The 25974-nt window shown below is 40.5% G+C and overlaps 2 protein-coding genes across 2 annotated transcripts; one reads left to right on the top strand and one right to left on the bottom strand.

Moving 5' to 3' along the window:
- The first annotated feature begins 509 nt into the window (after nucleotides 1-509).
- Nucleotides 510-1856, top strand: LOC129777954 (protein HGH1 homolog). The gene is made up of 3 exons (XM_055784567.1): nucleotides 510-817; nucleotides 874-1598; nucleotides 1653-1856. The coding sequence occupies exons 1-3, from the start codon at nucleotides 563-565 to the stop codon at nucleotides 1750-1752; spliced, it is 1080 nt and encodes a 359-aa protein (XP_055640542.1). The 5' UTR covers nucleotides 510-562; the 3' UTR covers nucleotides 1753-1856.
- Nucleotides 1857-20202: 18346 nt separating this feature from the next.
- On the bottom strand, nucleotides 20203-25566 carry LOC129774062 (uncharacterized). The gene has a single exon (XM_055777757.1). It carries the CDS (start codon nucleotides 25564-25566, stop codon nucleotides 20203-20205), a length of 5364 nt encoding a protein of 1787 aa, XP_055633732.1.
- Nucleotides 25567-25974: the final 408 nt, after the last annotated feature.

Raw genomic sequence — 25974 nt, 5'->3', positions numbered from 1 at the left:
AGGCGCCTATCCAAAGCTATTTACCATTGGGGTACACAAGTTAGGGATGAAGTAGTCAGCTGCAATATAAGTTGTCTCATTTCATATTCAGTAACAAAAGCCAAATCTTTATTATTAAAACATTGCAAAGGCCATGTAGTGGTAACATCCATACCTCTCATACTGAGGGTCACGAGTTCAATTCTCACTCCCAACATTGTATCGAAATGTTTCCTTCCATTTCGGTAGAATGTTGGGAGTAAGAACCAGCCAAAAGTGTTGAAAGTCATTATTATACCGAAAAAAAAAGAATTGGCTTTTGTCGAATTTTAAAATTTGTCTTATATCAACTTCTTAATATGGCCTTATGGAAACCTCTTTTTTCAGCTGATACAAATTTTGAAACCATTCATTAGCTTCCCAAAAAAAAGCTTTTTAAATTTTTCCCACTGTGCGATCCACGTAAAGTGTTATACCTTTCGCCCTTATCTTGAAACTACACGTGCGTATGACGTATTGTGAGGCGCAAAATAAACAAACATTAAACGATCAACATTCCCACTGTTCACGCGCTTTCACAGATATGGAGGCACTACCGGAAATCGTTCAGTTTCTCAACAAATCTGCTCGTATAGATTTAAAAGCAGTAACTTTGACCCACATTCTTGGTCTCACGGGCTCGAAAGAAGGCATTTCACTCATTAGTAAGTGTTCAGAGTTGTTGACGAAGATAATTGATTTGACCGAAGACGACTCGGAGACAATTCGAAAGGATGCGATTTTGACACTGGTAAACATTTCCGCTGAGGAAAACGGAGCTAAAGCCCTGGTGGCACAGGTAAATTTTCTATTTATTTTGATGGAAAACTACAATAATAGTTAATCCCATCTTAGTTCAGCGAAAAGGTTGTTCATCTGGCGTATTCAGCGATTATCGACGAGGATTCAAAATTTGCCGATCCCTGGTGCATGGTTCTATGCAATGTTACACGGCCGGAAAACTTGGTGAAACAAGTTCTCGACCAAATATTAACAATAGAGTTCGCACTCGAGAAATTAACAACGTGTTTCACACGCATCAGTTATAACAAACAAAAAGGACACCTAAATTATCTAGGACCACTGTTTAGTAATCTTTCACAAAGTAAACGAGGACTAGCGGTTTTCTGTGATCCGTCCACCGATCTGTTGACTCGTATCCTTCCCTTTGTCCATCATGAAGGAAGTATTGTGCGACGAGGCGGTTCCGTTGGTTTGCTTAAAAATGTTTGTTTCGACTCGACCCTCCACGAATGGCTTTTGGGTGACGGTGTTGAAGTTTTGCCCTACATTTTATTGCCTCTGGCAGGACCGGAGGAGTTCGACGAGGACACGAATGATAAGCTGCCAGTTGAACTGCAATATTTAGGACCTGAGAAGCGACGGGAGGAAGATCCGGATATAAGAAAAATGTTGATAGAATCACTGGCACAGTTGTGTGCCACCAGGAAGGGACGAAACTATCTGAGAGAGCGGGGAACGTATGAGATTTTGAGAGAGCTGCACAAGTTTGAGTGTGGACCAGATGGCGACAAACGGGTTCTGGCTGCGTGTGAAAATGTTGTGGACGTTCTTATTAGGTTTGTAATAGTTTGTAATATAAATTTATGCTGAATGAAATCAATCATTTTCAGGACCGAGGAAGAAATTGGGGAAGACAACTTGAAAAATCTGGAGATACCAGAAGATGTGGTATCAAAGATAAATGTTATGAATCAAGACATCCAGGAATAATAAAATAACGATTGATTCGATATTATTTACAATGAGAGACGAACCAACCTACGGCTGAAAGTCTCTATAATAAAGAACAAAAAAAAACAATATTTACAAATTTGCATTAAGCTTGTTCTTTTTTTTCATTTTAATCTAACTCTACTTGGTTTTATCCGATGGTTAGCGGATCGGTGTCGAGCTTATGTAGTACGACGTGTACGACAAAATTGACTGAGTATAGTAGTTTTCAATGGCGACGCCAAAGTACGTGATAACGAACAACCATTCGACGGGGCGATTGTTGACAGTGAAGAAGCAGCCTGTAGTCGGGAGCAGCTTTAGAGATGGTCTGTGACTGAAGAGAACTGCTTGACTCTTGGATTCACTTACTTTTATCTTCCAACAGGGCGCTTGCAGCGTGCGTATGTATTAGTAATCTGTTGGGTAGGCAAACGTGATCGCTGCATAGGATTTATATGGATCGACAAGATTGGGTTTTGTTTCAATAATTATTTTAGCGAAATAGATATAAAAATTACGCGTCACTCTATATTAAGAACATGTGATTACATGTTTCTCTACATAGAAATATTTACTTCTAGCGCCAAAGCCATATACACGGAGAAAAATAGAAATTTCTGTTATGGCTATGATCCATATCAATTGAAGCAGATTGATTATTCAAAAAGTTTCAGAGAAACAGTGCAAACTGCACATAGCGATTGTAAAGCGGGATTGGGTGAAGTGTATTCCCATTTAGGCTTTGTGCTTTTTACCCTGGAATGCTGTTCTTGGGAAGAAGTAAACTATAATGAACATTCGTGTGCAGATATCGGTGGTTAGCCCCGCCAAAAAAGCAGTTGATTATGTTGAAATTAGGGACATATTATACGGGAAAAGATTAATGCTAACTCGATAACCACCTGTTAATAGCACTTCATTGAAAAATATTTGGTCGCAGTGTTACATGGATAGAAAACATTAAAATGAACTTTTTCGCATGAATGTATTTTTCAGTTTCCAGGGGAACTGACAGATTATTTTTCAGCAACGATTGAATCTTTCCGGAATTTTCTCGATGCTGAATGGCATCCAAACGAAGAGTTCCGCGCGTGTATGTGTGTGTGTGGCGGCTGCTTCGATCTCTTCCCGGGGAACCGTTTGTGGCATCACTCTCCTCCTCATGGATTCCCTTCTGGTCTAAGGTTCACAAACAGGCTCTTGGTGACACCGTTCCGCGCTTTCATGATCAACGAAGAGCTTCACCACAACAGCGACATGCTCCAATCGCTGTTCAATTAGAACTGAGTGGATTTGCGAGCGACGCTCGCTTATATACCGATTGGTGATTTCAATAGCCTGTTTTGGAAGCAATTTTAAGACTATTGAAACAAGTTTTTGGATCAAAAAGTAACAAGTATATAACGCGTAGACATTTTATCTTTCGAATTAGAGACGAATGAATGCAAAAGTTTAAAGTCTCTATAATACAAGACCTTCCTTCCTTCTTTCGAATGAAGTGTTTATCATACCATTTCGTTCAGTTGTTTAGGAGCTATTAACGCTCAAAATCTCGGTCTCCGGCGTAACTCTTTCGTTTTAGAAACTTTGATTTTACACCCCGGTATAGAAATGAAAGACGTAGTCCTACGTAAAAATTTCGCGCTAGTAGAAAGACCGCAACTATGTTTAAATCATCTACATGAACGCCGATTGATAATAAATCCGCTTCTGCTGCACAGAAACTACGAGCGTAAACAAAGCGATGTGTGCCCAACACATGCTCTGCATGTATGTGTAGCAAGAGCCCTACTGGTCAGGGCGAGACGTAAGTGGAAACGCATCGCTGTAGCCTCGACCGGTAGTCCTTGGTAATGCGACCGTTGGCGACCGGATTTTTCGAGTTGTTTGGTTTGGACTTTCAGATAATTATTTTGTTTAGGTTTGTGTCCATGATGTTTTCCTTCGGAAAACGTTTCAAAAACGCTTAAATATATGCAACATATGAAGTTCGAGCTCGGTAAAAGATTTAGCAAAATGCTCGGTGTACACTGTTTGTCCACAAAAAAATTCTCTGAATACATGCGACAAGCAAACCAAACAACTTGAAAAATTCTGGCAATTGCACCGATGCTGTCGACTTTGCTCGGTATCTTTTTTCCTCTCTATTATAGTGGCTTTCAACACATTTCGGCTGGTTTGTCACTTTTACTTCCATTTTTGGAAGAATGTCGGAAATGAGAATTGAACTCGCGATCTCTGCGTGAGAGGTATGGATGTTACCACTACGCCAGATCGCCTCCACTGCTCGGTGTCTTTATAGGAGAAGTGTGTAATACGCACCCTCAAAGCGAGAATGGATTGCTCTTAAAAATTAAGGTAACAACTACGTCAGTACGTAGATTAGTAATCTGTAATCTGTAATCGTTTTGTATTTTAGATACTGAATAACAAAAGTGCTACGAATGTTATTTTGTAAGGCGGATGAAAGCAACAAAAACCTTATAGAAATGATGTAGAACATTTTATCGAAAACCGCTTCCAAAGAAAAGTATTTTGTTTATTTTTTTAAAGCATGTTACAAATGTGAAACCTTGCATGGTAGGATTCTATCATTGACTAGCACGATTGCCTATAACCATTGCATTTCTATCTTTGATGGTTTACGAGAAAATCAGGCGGATCGAATTGCTACGCAGGCGCGTTTTAGACACATCTCCTTTAAAAGTAAAATAGAGCTAACGAACAAAAATCTCTTGACTCGATTTCTATAATAGGGCCCCATGAATGATTCATTTCATTCATAGGGCCATTCATTGCTCGATGATTCGTCGGAACGGCTTTCCAACGTGTTAGTGAGGGTGTCGAACGAGTCGGGCATACTTTTTAAAACCATCGCTACCTTCAGGCAGGCTTCAAGATCCTGTCCTGCGTTTGCCAGACTTACGAAAAGTTGCTCCAACCGGACAAGATGGCCTTCCATGTCCCCATCGTCATTGTACTCGGGTTGCGGTTGTTTTACATAGTACGACACGTGAGTGGACAACGTCGTTGATGTTTTTTCAGCGCGTTTCAGGTTTCATTGGCGGTTCTAAAGTTACGGATCAGCGGTTGTTGACTGTCGTCGACGAGCCAAACCATATTGGTTCGTGCTTTGGCATCTCTTTACGTCCACGCTTCCGTCGAAGGTTCTGGAGCGGCCTCCGTAACGTACTTCCAAAGATTTTCGCGCAGCAATAGCAATTCGAATCTGCTTCCGTCCATACCGGGGATTTGAAAGTCTTGATTAAAAACTTATAGGCTTCAAGATGATGGAATCCTCTAGAATTTTCTTGACCTGAGCCCATAACCTATGTGGGGTGGCCGTAGGTCGAACCGATGAATAAATAAACTGACTAGTTTGTCGGTTGGAATATAACTGATATTATTCAAATTCATTTGACGAATTTACGTTGGATTTACAACCAGATGGCGCAGCGAGTAAAATGAGGATGTTTTGTTTTTTTGGTATGAAATTCGTTCAAATTATCTAGAAAAATCAGAATTTATCTTCAAATTTCCCGGTTTCATGTATTCTTTCCACGCTGGTTAGAAAATCATCATTTTACAATGTGCTATGTGTATTACGAGGAATGGCTTGTTATAAGTATTGTAACTTTAATTTTTTTCAACTAAGGGTGTGAATAGGGTGTTTTGCGCTAAATACAGCAAATTCTTCTCGTAACGGCCCCTACATTCGCGACTACGAAGCTAAATTTGACAGCTTGTGTGCGTGAAGCGAACGTCAACAAAGAATTGCAAAAAGAATGTGATTTTTAAACGCACCGTTTTTAAGGATTTTAGCAGAAATTTTCGTAATGGTGAGTATGTATCGAAAGAACTATCCTCTAGGATGCTAATTTAGCGAAGTTACAGTAACTGCCGGTCATTTGAAGTATCAAACGACAGTTCAATTTGGCCAGTCGTTGTTACCGTCAATATAACCGTTTTCTCTATAATCGGTACGTAAAACGAACGGAAGCGAATCTACGCACCAACCCTCGTGGGTTCTGGTCATTTGTGAATACCAAACGAAAAGATGCTGGACTGCCTTGTTCTATGTTTTTTGGAAATAGCACGGCTAATAATGATCCTGAGAAATGCAATTTGTTTGCACGTCATTTCAAACGAGTGTTCAACAATTCCTCAACTTCTGCTATGCAAGTTGCAGAAGCTACCAGCGGACTGCCTTGTGATGAATTCAACTTCGACATTCCTCACTTTACAGAAGAGATGATGAAAACCGCAATGCGTAAATTAACGCTTTCGTATGCCGCTGGGCCCGACGGAATACTCTCAGCAGTCTTGAAGCTTTATGCAGATGTTCTTTGCTCTCCGTTAACAACGATATTCAATCTGTCGGTTCAGCAAAGCGAATTTCCAACCCGTTGGAAATTTTCATATATGTTTCCGGTGCATAAAAAAGGCGACAAACGCGATGTTGGTAATTACCCCGGTATCACGTCCTTGTGCGCATGTTCTAAGCTGTTCGAGATAATAGTAAATGGATCTTTGTTTGCTTGTTGCAAATACTATATCGACACACAACAGCACGGTTTCTACCCAAAGTGATCGGTATCCACCAACTTGGTGCAGTTCACATCGTTTTGTTTACGAAGTATGGACTCGGGATGGCAAGTTGATGCTGCATACATGGATTTGAAAGCTGCTTTCGATTCAGTGAACCACGAAATTCTCCTCGCTAAACTGGATAAACTCGGTGTTTCATCAAGAAGTGTTAATTGGTTCAGATCCTACTTATTAGATCGCTCAGTTCGGATCAAGATTGGCCTCTCAGAATCGGATACGTTTTCCAACAATTCTGGAGTCCCGCAAGGCAGTAACCTCGGGCCGCTATTATTTTCATTATTTTTGAATGATGTTTCGTTGCTGATACCTCCGGAATGCCGTTTCTTTTTTGCTGACGATGCAAAAATATTCAAATTAGTCAAATGCCATTCGGACTGCCAGGATCTGTAAGCTTTGGTATGTACCTTTGCAGATTGGTGTTCCAGAAACATGCTGAGTGTCAGTGTCGAAAAATGTAACTATCACCGCAAAAATCAACCGATCATCCATGACTACATCTGTTTGGTTGTCATCTTGACCGAGTACAACACCTCAAGGATCTCGGAGTTATCCTGGATAGCGGACTTTCTTTTCGGAATCACTATCACGATATTGTTGCCAGAGCCAATCGCCAATTGGGCTTTATATTCAAAATTGCCGACGAATTTCGCGACCCACTGTGTCTCCGATCCCTGTACTGTTCACTTGTCCGATCAATATTTGAATCAAACTCAGTAGTATGGTGCCCCTATCACACCAGATGGATCGCCCGTATTGAAGCTATTCAATAGAAGTTCGTCAGATACGCCCTCCGATTTCTTCGTTGGCGCGATCCTCGGAACCTGCCACCCTACGAGGATCGTTGTCGTCTGTTGAATATTCAACCACTTGAAGTCAGACGCATAGTCGCTCAAGCTACATTTGCTGGGAAAATATTCTCAGGAGACATTGACTGCCCATCACTGCTGGCTAAACTGAACATGTACGTGCCTGAAAGACCATTACGCCAACGTGATTTTCTGCTGTTGGATCCACGAAGCAGAAATTATGGGTTGCATGAGCCCATCCGTTCGATCTGTCAGCATTTCCACGACAATTTCAATCTCTTCGATTTTAATATTTCTGCCAACAATTTCCGACAACGGCTTCTCGACCTATTTCGTACTGCTGGCCAACTAAGATTAGCATAAGTTTTTTATTCATTGAGACAACAATTGTCAGTTGAATTGAGAAATAAATAAATACAAAAATCACATAAATTTACTGCAGGGGAAAACGTTTTCTTACCGCATCCAAAGGACACTGTCTTTACTTGTGAAAAAGTAAACAAACTTTCAGGATACTAAATTTTAATAAAAATTAATAATTGTGTGCAAAATTTATCTTCCAAACGGTTGGAAAATGAGTTTTCCTTATGCAGTGAAAAAAACTTTGCTGTAGCTTGAGCTGAATTTAACTTATAAGTGTTTTTCTGTGACCTTGTTTCATGCATTATCAGGAGCCATCAGTCGGAGAAAATGAAACCTGTTACGTGGCTGTGGAGTTTGCGGATGTGTTCGATTACGCTGCGGGTGGAAGCCGTTTAGTCGTCGAAGGCGAAAGAGTATTCAAAGCTGGACATCTTTTAAAAGTTGGTGTTGAAGAAGTTCACGATGAAGGCTTCAGTATTTTCTCGTCCTGCCTCCAGTCATCATCTCCAAGCTCGGAACCCCATACAATAAAAATTGGTACGAAAATCTCCTTCTCCAAATGGTTGTTTTCGTGTTCCTGTAAAGCTGGTAAAGGGAAGTGCAAACACGTCATGGCTGTTTTGTATCATTTGCTTAAGTATGTTTTATTTTATTTCTTTATTATCGCACATTTTGCACCAAGTTGGACTGTTTCACACTTTTTCAAAAGTGCGAAAATGTGAATGTGAATACTTGGAGAGTAGAAGTTCGACACGGTGAAATGGAAGCTACAAATACGGGAGGTTTTTGTAGGTTCTATCTTTAGCCGTAGTCGTTGGATCCAGTCTAGATACCGCGATTTGTCCGTTTTCGGAGGGAAGGCATGAAAAGAAATTCCGGGGCGATATCTCTGCTTACATCCGGGGACGACACAAACAATACGGCTTTTGAATTTTGCAGATTGTTCGGAGTCAGCCTCAGGCAAATTTCGTCCGACTTGCATGTTCTCCGGGCAATTTGCGCAGCTTTTGACGTCCATATTTCACACGTTCTAAGGAAAATATTTTGAAAAATATTAGAGCACTGATTGAATAGAAGCCAGATCTTTGTATTTTAGGTATTTTATGAACACTAAGCGGATATTTTTATATCAAATTTCTTTAATTCGGTTTACCTCTCTAGCAGGTAGATTGACAGAGGGTGTACTTCAACGGCTTTTTTTCACTACTAAATGACAATAAATTTTGGTTCGGAGCATCGAAACAGCTAAGAAAAACTATTTTTCAACAATTTTCACTAATTGTAAGATAAACACGGTACAAGTTTTCGAGAAATCAGTATATTAATTATAGAGAAAATATGCAACGGTTTGTTTACATATTTTTCACTCACACGCGAAACTTTCATAGGTGGCGACACCGTACCTTCGATGACGCGAATTATCAATGATATCAGCCAATTTGATATGATATCGATTTCATCGCAATTATCCATAGTATCAATAACCGGTATGCATTATCAAACAAAAAATTTTCGAAGATTATCTATGACTTTGGTCAAATCGCGTGTTGAAACCATCGTAAATATACAAAACTCCAATTTTCTTACCATATACTGACGACATTCAATTGCTGAAATGAATTTAAATTGAAATAAAATGAATAATCTCCACCGAATCTTGCTTTTTCAGTGCGTAAATTAAACAAACACCCTCACTTTTGTGGTTTTGAGTTCTAATGTAGATGTCGCATGAGCTGATTAAGCTTTGCGTAAATTCGTCAATTAGCGATCTAACGTACAAATCTTCACCTAGGCGGCGCTGCGGTGAAAGTGATGATGGTTTTAAATTTGGCAATGTGAGTTTATGGGAGGTTTGTAGTTTTTTCCATAAATTACAATGCTATAATCATAAAAGATTATTTGATTGTGATGAGTTTGGAAGAAATTTAATTCTGCGTAATTTTATATATAACATGATATTTGTTTACCTCTTCCAGTAGTGAAAACTGTATAAATATTGACAATGGTTGAATTAAAGAAGGAAATTCGAGAGCACAATCAAAAACAAGTAGAAAAATGCATGATTCCTGCATGTGAGAACTACCTTGGAAAGCCCGGAAGTAAAATATACGTGATTTGTTTTTGAGTTTTTGGTTACATTAGCATAAACTGACCAGACGTCCCGCACTTCAATAAAATGTCCCGCGATTTCAATATATTTCAATACCACAATTTGATCATGTTGATTTTCGTAAATGGATGAACCTCAAAAAAAACTTTTATTTGGCAGACTGTTCAAGAGCGCTTCTAATGCATCCAAAGATTAATACGTTGAGCTGGTTTCATCGCATCGACATTGAGCTTTTTGTTTACAGAGTGTCAACTGGAAGCGACAGCAACAAAATTGAAAAATGATTTTTATAAAAGTCCCCTATTGATCCGCAGGGACCAACGTGAGTCAGACGAAAAGTTCATCTTTGGTCCTCGGCTCGGTCAGGGCTTAACGTTTTAAATAAGCCGGAAGAACTAGTGTATACTCGACCGAAAGAGGCAGAGTTGTTTGATGAAGTATCGTAAATGAAGCGGTCTTACGGAAGTTGACCGGAACCTGAACCATGGCCGATTCCATACGGTAATTTGACGAAAATTGTAGAGTTTGAATCGTGCTTGCCAGGCGTAAATGCTCTGATTGAGCGAGTGATTTTCGGGCGTAAACAAAATTTAAACCACCGAAAAATCACAACTGAGTGCCGACACTCAGAAAGAAATAATACTGATTAATTTAGATTCGCTAATGGTTTATGTTCACATAACGTATATACATAACGTTTTGTTTTTTGTGTCCCGCGTTAGACCTCTGACCATCTGGTCACTTTACATTAGCAAAACGTGAACGATCGGTGAGACATCTGGATTTTGTTTTTGAACTAAGAAAATGATGCTAATGTAACCTAAAACTCAAAAACAAATCACGTATATTTTACTTCTGGGCTTTCCAAGGTAGTTCTCACATGCAGGAATCGTGCATTTTTCTACTTGTGTTTGATTGTGCTCTCGAATTTACTTCTTTAATTCAACCATTGTCAACATTTCTATAGTTTTCATTACTGAAAGAGGTAAATAAATAACATGTTATATATAAAATTGCGCAGAATTAAATTTCTTACAAACTCATCACAATCAAATAATCTTTTATGATTATAACATTGTAATTTCTGGAAAGAACTACAAACCTGCCTTAAGCTCACATGGCAAAATTTAAAACCATCATCACTTTCACCGCAGCGCCGCCTAGGTGTAGATTTGTACGTTAGATCGCCAATTAACATTGATAAATAGCCACATGGCCACGGCTTACAGAGACAAGGCTAGCTACTCCGGATCAGTCATTTTTTAGTGACGTCATCTGAGTCGTTGAAGTAAACAATGTGTTCTTAATTTTTATTTTTCGTGCTTTGTAAGTTTGTGCGTTGATAATTTAGTTGATTATATTTAACACCATGAATAATTTGATAAAACATTTATCCACAAAGAACATAATTCTCGGTTTTTCGGAAAGCGAAAGAATCTCTTTTTTGGTCCGATAATGTCATTTTCATAATTTATACATCCGCTCACAGCGCATTGAATCATTTTCGATTTTTCATTTCAGGAAAATTTACGCGTAAGTCGTAAAACAAAATACAACTGGCGACTGCTTACACTGACAATTCGGATGACGTCATCAAAAAAAATGTTTACTCGCTAAAGAACTAGCCTTGTCTCTGTAAGCCGTGGTCATGGCAGGGGTTGCCAGTCGCTTTTATTCGTCTACACAAGTTTCTAACAATAAGGATCTTAAAGCTCAGTTGATGGATGAATGACTGAATATTCTCTCCAAATACACCAAAAAGCTCGTAGATAACGACTTAAGGCAGCTAAAGGCAGTTGCAATGAACAATGAACAAGTACCATACTAAAGATGGAATCCTGAAATCCATCAACGCCTCTAAAATTGAATTGAAATGCCGTGCGAATTCGAGTTTGATTCATTGTATGTCGCTCAAAAACGATAAAATCATGGTGGTGGTGATGATATCGAAAAGGGCAATGCACACAGTTTATGGTCGAATTAGGCTATGTTCTTATTACAGCGGGACGTCAGCGCGGCTTGGGCGGGGTGTGTGTCGCTTACGATTAATCATGTGTGTTCCTAGCGATGTGTTCACACTAGGTTCTGTGAGCGAGGTTTTGGTGTGTTGCTGGGGTGCTAACGAAAACACTTTACGCTGGCGATATTCGTAGTACTCCGTTTCTCTCTCGCATATGTTTGTATGTAGTAGTGACATAATTTATAACTGTACAAATGTGGGAAGAGTGTTGTCAAATGTAGATACATGCCATCATTTTGATTTGATTTGATTTTTTATGATTTTAGATTTTTTTTACGTTTTTCATCGTCGAGGCTTTGATCCGGATACGTTCAATGGTGCAGATGTTTCAAAACACAACCAAGTTTCATTCTTTCTTACACACACACACATTGACAATTTCCGTAAACATGCCGAAGACTCTGCGCAATGTGAGTGAGTTAAAATATTGTGGCGATAAGTAAACACGACCCGCTCAAGCCACGTTGACGTTCTGCTGCAGTGAGAACATGGCCTTAAGGCGCTTAGAAGTATATTTCAATGTGGGCCAATACGTCAAAACCACTCTGTAGCGCTTGTACGCTTGTGCAATTCCCCTTCTGCTTTCTTCCGTACTGTTTCAATATACCGCTCCCATTGGCCCACTTAGTGACGAAACGGCCTCACCTAAAGGGCGAACACGAAATTATTGCGACACCGAAAATGTCATGCCAATATTCTTATAATGTTTAGAATCCAACTAAAATTTTAGGGTAGTTTTATACATATATTTACTTCAAAAATCAAAAGAAAAGTTAATCGATGGATCATTGAGTGTAAAATTGAACGCATTTTCGCTTGATGCCCTCCATCAAAGTCTTTACAGTGTCATTCGGTACCAGTTTCTCAGTTTTTTTTCCATTTTCTTAACATGTCCTTCTCGTCTTTGACTGTCTTCTTGCTCTTCCGAAATTCCCGCTTCATGATTGCCCAGTACTGCTCCACCGGGCGCAGCTCCGGACGGTTTAGCGGGTTCATTTCCTTTGGAACAAAATGGACAGAATTGACCTCATACCACTCCAGGACACTTTTAGAATAGTGGTATGATGCCAAATCTGGCCAAAATAGCGGAGCTTCGTCGTGCTGCTGCAAGAACGGCAAAAGGCGCTTCTCGAGGCACTCAGATTTGTAGATCTCGCCATTTACTGTGCCCTTTGTCACGAAAGGCTCACTCCTCAGTCCGCAACAGCAGATGGCCGTCAAACGAGATATTTGGAGACGACTTCGACATTTTCTTCTTCTTAAATTTGTCGTCCACATCGAACTTGCTCTTGTCGGTGAAAAACTCCAACCCCGGAATTTACTTAAAATCGGCTTTTATATACGTTTCGTCCTCCATCACACAGCAGCCATATTTTGTCAGCATCTTCTCGTAGAGCTTCCGTGCCCGAGTTTTAGCCGTCGATTGTTGCCGCTCATCGCGGTTTGGGAAGTTCTGTACCTTGTATGTATGTAGTCCAGCAAATCACGGCTTGAGACGTTGGGAATTGCTTTAATCATCCGCTTCACCTTTCCCTCCGTCTTTTTTGTTCTCCGGTCCCGGTTTTCTTCCAGCTCCTTTGCCGTGGTCCAACGTCAACTGCTCCTGCAACCGCTTCAACACTCTGGAGACGGTTGAATGGTGAATGTTCAACATTTTTCCCAACTGCCGGTGCGACAGATCAGGAAATTCCAGGTGTTTGGAAAGAATTTGTTCTCTCGACTCGCGTTGGTTCACCTCCATTTTCGTTGAATCGAAAAACACGACTTCGAGTTTGACAGCATGTAGACAATACACATCAATGAGAAAGTGTGCAAAATTTGGTTGATTTTTACCCAATGGTAAAAAAGTTATGCCCTGTTGAATGTGTCGCAATAATTTCGTGTTCGCCCTTTAGTACCATAGACATTGGGGGGTCTTCGTAGCCTCGTTGGTTGCGCGTTCGCTTAGTAAGGGATCGATCGTGAGTTCAAAACTCAGGGCCCTTATTGACCATCTTTGTGGTGTTACAGAATAACTACGTCCACGCAACAATCATCAGCGATGGAGATCGATCCACGGTCGAAATAAGATCGATTCATCCATACAATTGCTCTGCTCTGCAAGAAACATCGGGCTGTTCTATTTATAACACAACAATTATCATATCAACTGTCTCCGCACGATTAAAATTCGGCTCTGTTACAGCTAAGAATGCTAATGAGCCTATAATAAACATAAGGGATAAAATAAAAGTACAATAGACCCATCTTGGGTCGAACTAGGAATTGAGACTCAATTGTGTGAGAGAGGGTGATGCTGTTACGCAATAGCAAATTGCCCTAATGTAAGGTACACCGGAGTTGGTTTAAACGGAAGTGATAAGTTTCATTAGGAATGATGGATTGACGTGATATATTTTCTCAGTAAACAGTACCTATTGAACCACCTTATGACGATCATAACCAGAATATTTGAATGCCTTAACGCAATCAGCGCCTTCGTTTTTTCGTCGTTCATGAAATTATTTTTTTTTTGTGCGCTGACTCAATTGATCCAAAAACACTGATTTCTATTATTAATATTATCAAAATTGCACGTCTGGTAATCAAATAGTAATAATTAAGTGTAATGATTTTGAAAACTGACCGAACATTCCTTTTTCCGTATAGAAATCTGAGCATTTAAACTCACTCACGGGGTAAGTTGGAACAGCACTGAGAATCAACTATTTTTTTTACAATGAATGATGATAAATTATTGAAACAATTAATGGTGATATATAGAAACTAAGAAACATTTTTATTTCGTTCCTCAGTATGTGTTAATAAATATACAGATATAAGACAAGTCAAATTTGTTAATTTTTCAACTAGGGATCTTTCAAATATTACGTAACGCAAATTTTTTACCATTTTATACTCGTTCTTCCCTACATAACCCGTAACAAATGGTAATTTGTATAAAACTGTTTAAATTTATATGGATTTATTTTTAAACCAGTGTCCACAAGGCACCCTCTCCTCCCTTCCTGAGTGCGTTACATTAGATTTGAATGTTTTAATGATCCCATAAAGCTCATTATTGGCTGTTTTGAGTTATTGTTTCGGATATTATTCCCTAGTATGTAGTTTTCATTTTGTGTGTATTAGATAACTCCCCCATATCTCACGTGTACCGAAAACCCCTTTTCCTTTAGTTTATATGATACGAGATTATCTCGATTTACAAACTACGAGAATTTGCTCGGTGTGATAGTGATCCTCGATTCGATTTATTTTTCGACTTGCCCCCGTGGGACTTCCTAGAATTAGCAACGGCGGAGTCGATGGTTCTAATGGTTTGACTACGAATCCCTAGGCGCAAGGTTTTCTGCATCCAATATTGTATACGAAAACATTCTACTGATGGGGAAGAATAATCTTCAGAACAGGCACCCCAAAAGTACTGCATTTTCATAACAGTCCGTATGAAATTGAATCGACAGTCTCTGTGAGCGCGCTACACTCGTATACAAGCGACAGAGCATGAATGCATAAAGTAATACTATACAGCAACAGTCTGTGTTTCGTCGAATTCATCTAATTTGTCGTGCCCGACCGTAGTGAGCCGGGGAGACTGTTCGTTTCCGATTTTTTCGTGTCTGCTATTCCGTTCGCTCTGTCGCCGTAACAGTCGCTGACGGAGCGATGAATCTCATCGGTTTACCCGGGTTACTGTCACACGTGACTGTCGCCAGAAAAATGTCATGACATTTTTCTGGCGATCGTAATGCTAGCCTGTATCTTATGCGTTTGTGCTTCTTCACCAGTACGCTTTGAGATGTGTATCGGACATATGGCTGTGATCACTAGTTGCGTGCACACATAGGAAGCCGAGTTAATTTCATATCGACTGTAATAAGAATGCTTTACTGTTGGGATGCCTGAATCCAGATACACAAATGATCAACAATTCATATGAGAAAAACACGCACAGCTTAATAATTCTAGGCGAAAGTTTCTTCGATAATATATTGGTGACGTCGGAAATACCCAGTGTTGGGAGTGTTTATATTTATCCTCCAAGTTGGAAACTAACGCAGCGCGAACTCGATTATATACAGTCTCCGATTTCTTTTCACTGTATATAATCGAATCCTGTATATAATCGAGTCAAAAAAATGTTTTTTTTAATTTGTTTTTCATGCATATAATTTTTGATTATTGAATGTAAAAGAAGAATTTATTATATTTTCCCAGAATCTCTCAGGAGGTGATAGATGATCATATTTCATGGAAAAAACCCTCCTACGCGTATGTTCGAATTTTAACAATGACAGAGTTATAGAACTAAACTGGCTCTACACTAAAAAGTACGCTACGTGAGCCAATTATGTTGCTTTCATTTGAAAGATTTTTTTTTTAAATCTTTAAAACATTTTCTTGCTAGTTGTACGTTTTTCTCATAATAACGTGGACCGATATGGCTGATTTTTTTAGCATGTAAAAATCTTATTATCTGAATTGTTACGTAGCGGTTTTTAAAATTATAAAAATACCCAAAATGTCGGCTATTTGAATAAAAAAAAAATTCAACAAAAATCGTAAGGCCGTGGTTATCAGAGAAGTTATCAATGATGATAATCGATCAAAGCAGATAGGTCCTTTTCGTAGGTCAGAATTCATTTTTGCATGCTGAAAAAAAACTTCTACTAAATTGGTCCACTAGATTCTGAGATAAACGTACCACCAGCTGAAAAAATGCGCTTAAAGATTCGTACAGCCATGTTACTCTTGAGATGACCCCATAGTTTTTACTACAGATTTTCAACGAAATGAAATATCGAAGAATCCTTCCGGTACAACATTGCATAAAAACCATTTTTTCGATTTACCAGAGTTGATTCCCCCATTAAACAGATTCCCGAAAAAATCGCAAATGAAACAAGTATAACGAAAATTTTCGCACGTAGAAGATCTCATGGAAATAAATTTGTACATAAAAAAGGCAATGTTTTTTTTATTAACTTCACACTTTCAAAAATAGCTGAATGTTCAAATCAAAATATCTCTATATGTGGAAAATTCTTCAGATCATGATGTAATTATAGTTTTGAATGTCAATGAATTATATATTTCAAAGCAAGAATCAACCAGGCAAACCTAATTCACCAGGTAAAAGTATACCGTCGTATTCTGAAATACAATCGAGTTAGAATTACCCGAACGGATCGCAATTTTTCCATTCTGTAATCCGTTCGACGACTCAAGATCAATCGAGCTATGCATCCTAGCCACACTCTACCGTATCAAACATGTGTTCTATGTGACAGAGTAATAAAATCTTGCATGAACAACATATATATTAATGTTCTGCAGTTCTGTAGTTCCGTGAAAAGCATTAAATACATTTGCAAGTCCGTGAATGAGGGCAGTAATGTGGCTGTATTTCAAATTCAGTATATCGATATGAATATGAAACACACTTGCAATACACTTGTTGTTTGTCATATAACAACGAATATATTCGCTAAAAATTATCTAAATGGCAGCATAACGTTTACCAGGTCAGCTGGTAATAATGATAATAATACTAATATGTTACTTTACATTTTTGTTGATAATATTAAAATTACGCGCTAAACATATTTTATTCATAAATAAAATAAAATCTCCTTCATGTCCAAACCTACATTGCTAAGTGCGCAACACTTCCCCCAGCCGCATTCTAATCTGGCCCTACAGTTGCATTCGCGTAGCTTTCATTCACACGACTTCCACCCACGACACTTCTCCACGCACCTCTTTCAACAGATTCTCTTCTGTTGCTCACACTATTTCCCCCGAAAACTTCTCTACATAGAATAGCCGCGTCATCGACAAATTAAATTTTCCCATATCGGAATATGCTGCAGAATTCGCCAGTTATTACCTGTTATTAATTCTTCGCTGCACAGCAGATTAATCTCTTTAGTTTGCGAAAATGAAATGAAATAAAATGACGTTGTACTGGAAAAATATATACTAAGACACCCGACATCATCAGCACGAGGGAAAAAAATCATCAACGACGGTAGCAAGGTATAACTATTGCATTCAGAATCTACAAAAACATCACTAATGAGCAAGCGGGTCTGTCGCAGACGAAAGACCAAAATACTCTCACATGGGAATGTATTCGTGTACAGTACACGACAGTAACAATAAATGTCGCATAACATTTCCACTGTGTGACTGTAGTTAAAAATTCAATCGCGTGACTGTCACGGGACAATGGTGGCGACAGTCATGAGATTACTGTCGTGATGCAGTACATTTGGTACCCCTGCTTCAGAAGCTTTCCTGTTAATTGCACTTGATTGAAAAATCACAAAACGAAATGCATTTGATCGCAGTATTATATGAAAAGAAAACATTAAAATAAACTATTTCGCTTGAATGTAATTTTCAATTCCAAGGGGAACTGGCAGATTACTTCTCAGCAACGATGTTAATCTTTCCAGATTCTTCTCGATGCTGGATAACAACCAAACGAAAAGAGTTGTGCGCGTGTATGTGTGTGTGGCGGCTGCTCCGATGTCTCAAGTGGAACCGTTTTTTGATGCTGGTACTTTCTTGGTAGCTTTTTCAGTGGCATCACTCTCCTCCTGATTGATTCGCTTCTGGCCTAAAGTGCACAAACAGGCTCTTGGTGACACCGTTCATCAGCGCTTTCATGGTGAACGAAGTTAGCTTCACCACAGCAGCAACAACATGCTCCAATCGCTGTTCAATTATAACTGAGAGGATTTCCGAACGACGCTCGCTTATATACCGATTGGTGATCTCAATAGTCTGTTTTGAAAGCAATTTTAAGACTATTGAAACAAGTTTTTGGATCAAAAAGAAACAAGTATACAACGCGTAGACATTTTATCATTCAAATGAAGTATTTATCATGCCATTTCGTTCAGTTGTTTAGGAGCTATTAAGGCTTAAAATCTCGGTCTCCGGCGTAACGCTTCACAAATCTGCCTCAAGGCCCGAAGGCAAGAGTAAAGTGGGTTGAGGTAACCGTAGTCCGTTCGGTGTGAAGGAACAGTGACTAGTTGTAAGCTTCTCAGCTTCCGGGATGGGACGCGTTGGGGAACATCCTGTAAAAATTCGAGACAGTCAATGTATCTATATAGTATAGCGAAAAACACTGATTGCTGAAGTACTGCGATAGTGAAACGAATACTATGTGAAGATACGATCATTTCAACACGCCGAATAAAAATTCGTTGACTAGCGCAGAAGTAGAATCCGATCCCGAATGCTGATTTTCCCAGTTGCTGGAATATCGAGTCAACAACGGGTAATCGGTAATGTATTATTAACATTAGTTCAATTTTTACAATGTAAAATTTTCGGCCAACACCAAAAGAGCTTTAGTAAAAAATATTTTTTATCTCGTTGTTCATCCTTTGTTATGTTTATAACAGTTTTTATCAGCAATAAAAGTTGTGTGCGCATAACCTTGCAATTATTTAGTATTGGAATAAAAGATAAATTATGCAAAACGTTCATCCTGGTGATTTATTTTATTCGTATCTGTTACAAATAGTGATCACATGATTATTCGCGACCTTCAGCGTCATAGCCACTTTAATGCAAATATCTTGCAAATTCAGTGGCGTTGTCAGCCGGAGTTGGTCGATAAATATCCGGCATTTCTTGCAATGACTCGTGTCACTCGGGGAATACGTTGGAATTGGATTACGCTGTAAAATTTCTGTTAAGAAATCGAAAATCGATGGTGTTAAAACACGCGGTCAGTTTGGTAGATTTTTATTGAAATTTAACTCTGTCTGATATTCCAGCGATAACACGATAGACGTTGAGTACTTCAGTATGTATTTCCGACTGATGAAGAGAGTGATTCTGCGTTGCGCTTTAATATTTATAGTCTTGGTCAGATTAAAAGCGCGAGAAAAAGCTTTACGGTAGGTCAAGCTGACCATTTAGACAAATTGAGCGAGAGCTCGAAAGTTAGCGAGCTTTCTCCGTGTTTCTAGGACTAGGCTAGGAAAATTATCTACATTCCTGAACATACGCCGGCCACCGTTGAAAATTTCATTTTCAACATTAAATTCACTATGGTGGTGACCTGCGACTAACTATCCTAACACTTATCAATGATCTATGATTTTATACAAATATTCGTTGATTTTCTTGAACGTAAAATTGGTTGGATTTCAGTGTGATGATAGTGGCCAAGAACTAATTGTTTCACTGTTTTGGTAATAGATCCTCATGACGTCAAGTTGCTCCTCCTCCTTCGGCTTCCTCCATCTCACATCCTTCATCCCTTGGTTGCCGTTGTTTCCTGGTCCTGGGCGCTGCGGTTGTGGGTTGTAGCGCATAATGCATGTTGCAGCGTGCTCAAGAAGTTGTGCTCGTGGTTGTGGGTTGGAGCTCCAAGGATCCCGAAGGCCAGTCATCGACGGAGTAAAAACATTCTATTAGTTTTTTGAAAATATTTGAATAAATTAACTTACACGGTCCGGAGGCCACCTGGCCTCCGGTCGATGCGCAGCATTGTTGCTGCGATGGAAAGGACGTCATTGTCCTGTGGTTGAGCATGGTGAGTTGTCGCGTATCGGGAGCACGCAGATCCGGGATATTGCGCGCCTGAATTCTCCATCCTTTGTTTTCACGATAACGACACGGATTTTGCCGTCAGGTCCGTTGAAGATGTGCGTCACTCTTCCGTAACGCCATTTGAGGGGTGGCAGGTTGTCCTCCTTTACCAGAACCATAGTTCCGATACGGATATTGTCCTTTTCAGTGGTCCATTTGGTACGAGGCTGCAAGCTGGAGAGGTATTCCGTGTTCCACCGTTTCCACAGCCTGCGTAAATATTCCTGTACGATCTGCCAGCGATCGAGTCGGTTCGAGGGAATGCTTTCGAGTGACGGTTCGGCTACTGCAGTGAGTGGGCGATGGATTAAAAAATGTCCCGGAGTTAACACATCGAGATCTTCGGGATCAGCTGAGAGCTGGGTGAGCGGCCTCGAATTCAGGCAGCTTTCTATCTGGGTTAGAAGGGTGGTTAGCTGTTCTGCTGTTAGCGATGAATTACCGAGAGTGACACGAAGATGGGTCTTGACCGACTTCACCGCGGCCTCCCACAAGCCTCCAAAGTTCGGTGAACGAGGTGGAATAAATTTGAACTCGATACTGTCCTCTGCACATGAACGTTGGATAGCCTGCTTCATTTGCTGCGAATTAAACTGTTGTTCAAGTTCCCATAGTTCTCGTGTAGCACCCTTAAAATTTGTTGCGTTATCGCATTCAATAAGGCGTGGTTTTCCACGTCGTGCAATAAATCTCCGGAGCGCTGCGATGAACGAACCGGTGGAGAGGTCTCCCACTAGTTCGATATGAACCGCTTTTACGGATAAACAGACAAAAATTGCGACATAACATTTTGTTGTCTTCGAACGGTGCTGTGGATGACGATAATACAGTGGACCACAAAGATCCACACCCGTGGAAAGGAAAGGCAATGTTGGAGAGACTCTCTCGGGAGGTAAATCACCCATGATTTGCTCTTGGAGTTTCGGGCGACATCTAAAACAGCTTATGCACGAATGTACAATTCTTCTGGCAAGATTACGAATACGTAACGGCCAGAACTTTTCTCGTATGCTGGCGATGAGTAACTGCGGTCCGGCATGAAGCATTTTCTCATGGTAATATTGAGCTATCATTGTTGTTAGTGGGTGGTTGGGGGGTAAAATCATTGGATGCATTCTATTCGACGAAACTGCAGCGTTACGCAATCGGCCTCGAACGCGTAGTATTCCGTTGGAAATGAAGGGAACTAAATTCTTCAATTTTGAACTTCTGTTCACTTGTTCGTTGCCTTCTAAACAAGCAAATTCTTCACGAAATATTTCGTGTTGTGCAATTCTCACTAATATTTCAACAGACCTTTCTAATTCGGAGGGTCCTAACTGACCTTGTTGGCGCTGATGACGATTACGAGGATCAGCATTGAAACGGAATCGATGAATCCATGCCACTAGACGAAGTAGTGCAATATAGGTTGACCGTAATGCGAAGATTTGGTTCGGCGGGATTGGCTGTACGGCTAACGAGATCGGCTGTTCTTCTAGGTCTTCTCGCCGAATGTTTTCTCTGGCAGGTCGTTGAAACGCTGGCCAAAATCTCGTCGATTGAGACAGCCAAGGTGGTCCATTCCACCAGAGATTGGTATGCTGGAGTTGAGCAGGGTCCATTCCACGAGATATTATGTCCGCAGGGTTCTCTGTCCCGGGAACATGAGTCCACAATCCAGACGATGTTATGTGTTGGATCTCCGAGACCCTGTTCGCAACAAATGTTTTCCACCGGGAAGGCGTGCTGGCTAGCCAGTGGAGGACGATAGTGGAATCTGTCCAGAAAAATGCTTTCATCTCATGCTTGATGGAGCTTTGAACCTTTTGATATAGGTGAGAGAGAAGCAAGGCTGACGAAAGTTCTAGTCGAGGCAGGCAAACTCTTTTCTGTTTTCGTGTGCCGCCCAGAGGAGCGACCTTAGATTTTGCTACAAAAAGGTTTACTGCAACATCTCCGTTTCTAGCTACTGCGCGTAAATAGAGACACGCGCCGTATGCCTTTTCGGAGGCATCACAAAATCCGTGCATCTCAATCATGATAGGATTTCCAATACGAATGACCCATCGGGGAACTGCGATATGCCTGAGAGATTCGAGATTGTGTCTGAATTCAATCCACCGTTCACACAATTCTTGATCTAGCGGTTCATCCCAAGATTTTTGGTTTCGCCAAAGGTGTTGCAAATAAATCTTAGCTGTGACAATAGCTGGTCCAACTAATCCAAGTGGATCAAAGAGTTTAGCAGCATCTGACAAAATGACTCTTTTCGTGAACGTCTTACAATCGTTCCATCGCGGAACATTGAAGAGAAACTGATCCGTTGTCGTTTGCCACTGTAGCCCTAGTGTTTTGATTGGATTCGAAGAAGGTTCTAACTCTAAAAGCGTTCTCTCGTCTCGCAAGTCAAGAGGAATCTGTGCGAGGATTGAGGGACAGTTGGAAGACCACTTGCGTAAGCAAAACCCGGCGGACTGATGTAATTGTATCAGCTGCGCACAAAGCTGCTGACCTGTCGTGATATCATCAACTCCGGTTAATAAGTCATCCATATAAAAGTCATTGGATGTCACTCTTGCGGCGAGAGGATGTGCATTTTCACCAATTTTGGCTAACTCCTTTAAACATCTAGTTGCTAGGTACGGGGCACTCGATGTCCCGTAAGTGACTGTTGTAAGCTGGTAAGTCTTTAGTGGTTCTGTGGGCGTGTCTCGCCATAAGATTTGTTGGAGTTGGCAGTCGGATGGATGAACGACAATCTGCCGAAACATTTTTTCGATATCAGATATTATTGCGTATCGAAACATACGAAAGCGCAAAATTATCGCGATCAAGTCGTCTTGCATGACAGGTCCGACCATGAGCACATCGTTTAGTGACACTCCGGTGTCAGTAGCACAGGAGGCATCGAAGACGACCCTCAATTTCGTAGTAAGACTTTCGGGTTTAACTATGCAATGGTGCGGTAAATAGTATGTTGGCAAATTACTATTGGGTTTGTCTGATGATGCTTCTTTCATGTGACCCAGTCGGCGATATTCCTCAATAAATTCGCAATAGGATTTTTTCAACGAGGAATTTAAGGTTAGGCGACGCTCTAAAGCGAAAAAGCGACGAGCGGCAACTTCCTTTGAGCTACCAAGCGTGGAAATTTTATCAGAGCGCTTCGGAAGGCGAACAATGAATCGTCCGGTAGCATCACGTGTAGTTGTGTTGGAAAAATGTGCTTTACAATACGTTTCCTCTACGGAGAATGTGCTGCTAGTTTGGCAAGCTTCCAACTCGAAAAGACGTGCTAGTTGGTTATCGAAGGATTGCACATTACAAACGTGCGTAAAACTGGGTGCTGTTGATGGTGGTGGTGGTCCTACTTTTCCCGACACCACCCATCCTAGGACAGTTTTTTGCAAAACCGGTTGCTCTGGACCTAGTCGTATAAGTCCGTCTTCAATCAGATCATAATAAACCTCCATTCCTAAAATCATGTCGATTAGACTAGGTTCGTTGAATGTAGGGTCGGCGAGTACGATATTTTTGGGAAGTTTCCATTTTTCTGTATGAATTGTCCTGCTCGGGAGTTCTCTGGTGATTCCCGGCAAAACATGTAGCGAGAAATCAGCGATAAAATTCGAACAATGAGAATGAATTCGTGCGACGACAGAGTGAGATGAGATGATTTGCGAATTTCCTACACCTCCAATTTCTTGGTGGTTTTTGTATCTTCGTAGTGTTAGTCTTTGTGCTAATTGCTCCGTGATCAAATTTATTTGCGATGCTGGGTCAAGCAATGCTCTTGCCCAAACGGCGTATCCGTTAAGATTCGAAACTTTTACGACAGCGGTTTGCAGTAATACGGTGGAAGGAACTGTTCGAATATTTCCTATCAGAGTGGTCGATATGCAGCTGGTGGTGGTCGAAGTTGAAGGTATGTCAATGTTAGAGGGCTGAGCTGAAGGGTTGGCGAGAGGCTGGGCAGCTAGAGGGTTGCGAGAAGGTTGAGGTCTGTTGGATTCGAGTATGCTTTCTGGTGGTATGTGTTTCGAGTTTGAAGGATCTGGTGTGCGAAATGTGGCATTTTGATGTAGCATAGTGTGGTGCTTTTGTCCACAGACTCTACAAGAGCTCGATGGGCATTGTTTGACGAGATGACTCGGCGAAAGACAATTGATACACAGCGAACTCCTTTTGACGGCATCAAAGCGTTGAGAAACGTTCATTTTACGAAGTGCGTCGCAGTGGAATGCAGAATGTGTACCTTGCTTGCAGAATATGCATAATTTGGACGATAAGTTACTGGTGACAGCGTGAATTAATTTCGGTTTCATTGGCCGAACAGGTTCTGTTTTAGCGAATTCGGGATTACGAGATTTGTACGATGACGATAAAGACTGTAGTACTGATGCGTGACCTCGTAAAAACTCAATCAGAACTTCGTAAGTAGGTACATCCGTAGATTTATGATGTTGCTCCCACATCTTAAGTGTGGCTCCTTCTAAGCGTGCGCACAGCATGTGTGCTAAAAGTACGCTCCATCCATCGGTGGGTATTCCCATCTTCTGTATCATGCTAAGATTTCGTTCAAAATCATCGATAATGCGTGTTAGGGACTCATAGCATTCCCTACGCATAGGTTCAATTGAGAGAAGAGAATCAATATAATTTTTCACTACAAGTTTTTTGTTGTCGAAACGTTTATTTAGTAGCTCCCAAGCTACTGCGTAATTCGCACCAGTCAATTCTACTGACTCGATCACTCGTTTTGCTTCTTTTGAGAGTGACGATAGTAAGTATGTGAACTTGTCTACAGGTTTCAACTGTGAGTTCGAATCTATCATGCTCACGAAAGTGTCGCGAAAAGTGAGCCAATTGTTTATGGAACCGTCGAATGACGGAAGCTTCACTTCCGGCAACTTGATACGAGAAAACATTTGGTCGGAGCTATCACGTGTTTTGGAAATGATAACCTTATTTGCATCGGAATCGGTATTGTTCTGTTTGCGAATTTCAGTAACAATGAACCCATACACCATCATATAGTTACGTTCAAATTCATCGCGTTTCCTGCGATTTTCTTCTTCATCCGCGTATGAGGTATCAATAGATTTACTCTCATCTTCCTCCAATTCGATTTGCAAACGAACCGACTGAAACTGCGCAAAAATTTCTTCCACTCTTCGTTTCCAACCTTCCAGTAAGTTTTTGTCACTTTGCTCATCGTAATTGCTAACCTGATCAACTAGATTTTTCATTGAGTCAGTGCAGAAACGTTCCTGCCGAGATAGTGCCCGCAAACTTGGAGCCATTTTGAGAATATGAATCACGAACGAGAATTCTACAAAATGAGTCTACCAACAGAGTCGAAAATTCCGAACTCACGCACTCGTCAAACAATTTCTACTGCCACAGATTCCGATAACGAGGATTAATGAATAAATCTACTTTCACACACTTGCTATGAAATTTCGTTCAATTTTCGCAAAAAGCACAGATACAATTTCAGGGACTCGTATAATAATCAATGGAATTAACTTAGCGAGAACTATGCCGATTTATTTCGTTTCCTTATAATCGTTGATGCATACTCACAGTGACCACGCTGTCCGTGATTATCGTTACCTCTATTGTTCAGTGTAACAATAGATGTTACAACCTCAATAGCTGACCCAAGCCAAGCGCGCGAAACTGCTCCAAGCCCTGTGATCCTGTGATGC

Source organism: Toxorhynchites rutilus, chromosome 3, assembly GCF_029784135.1.
Source record: "Toxorhynchites rutilus septentrionalis strain SRP chromosome 3, ASM2978413v1, whole genome shotgun sequence".
In the NCBI taxonomy this organism is placed as follows: domain Eukaryota; kingdom Metazoa; phylum Arthropoda; class Insecta; order Diptera; family Culicidae; genus Toxorhynchites; species Toxorhynchites rutilus.
The sequence above is the reverse complement of the archived record's forward strand: the minus strand, read 5'-3'. Positions and strand labels throughout refer to the sequence as shown.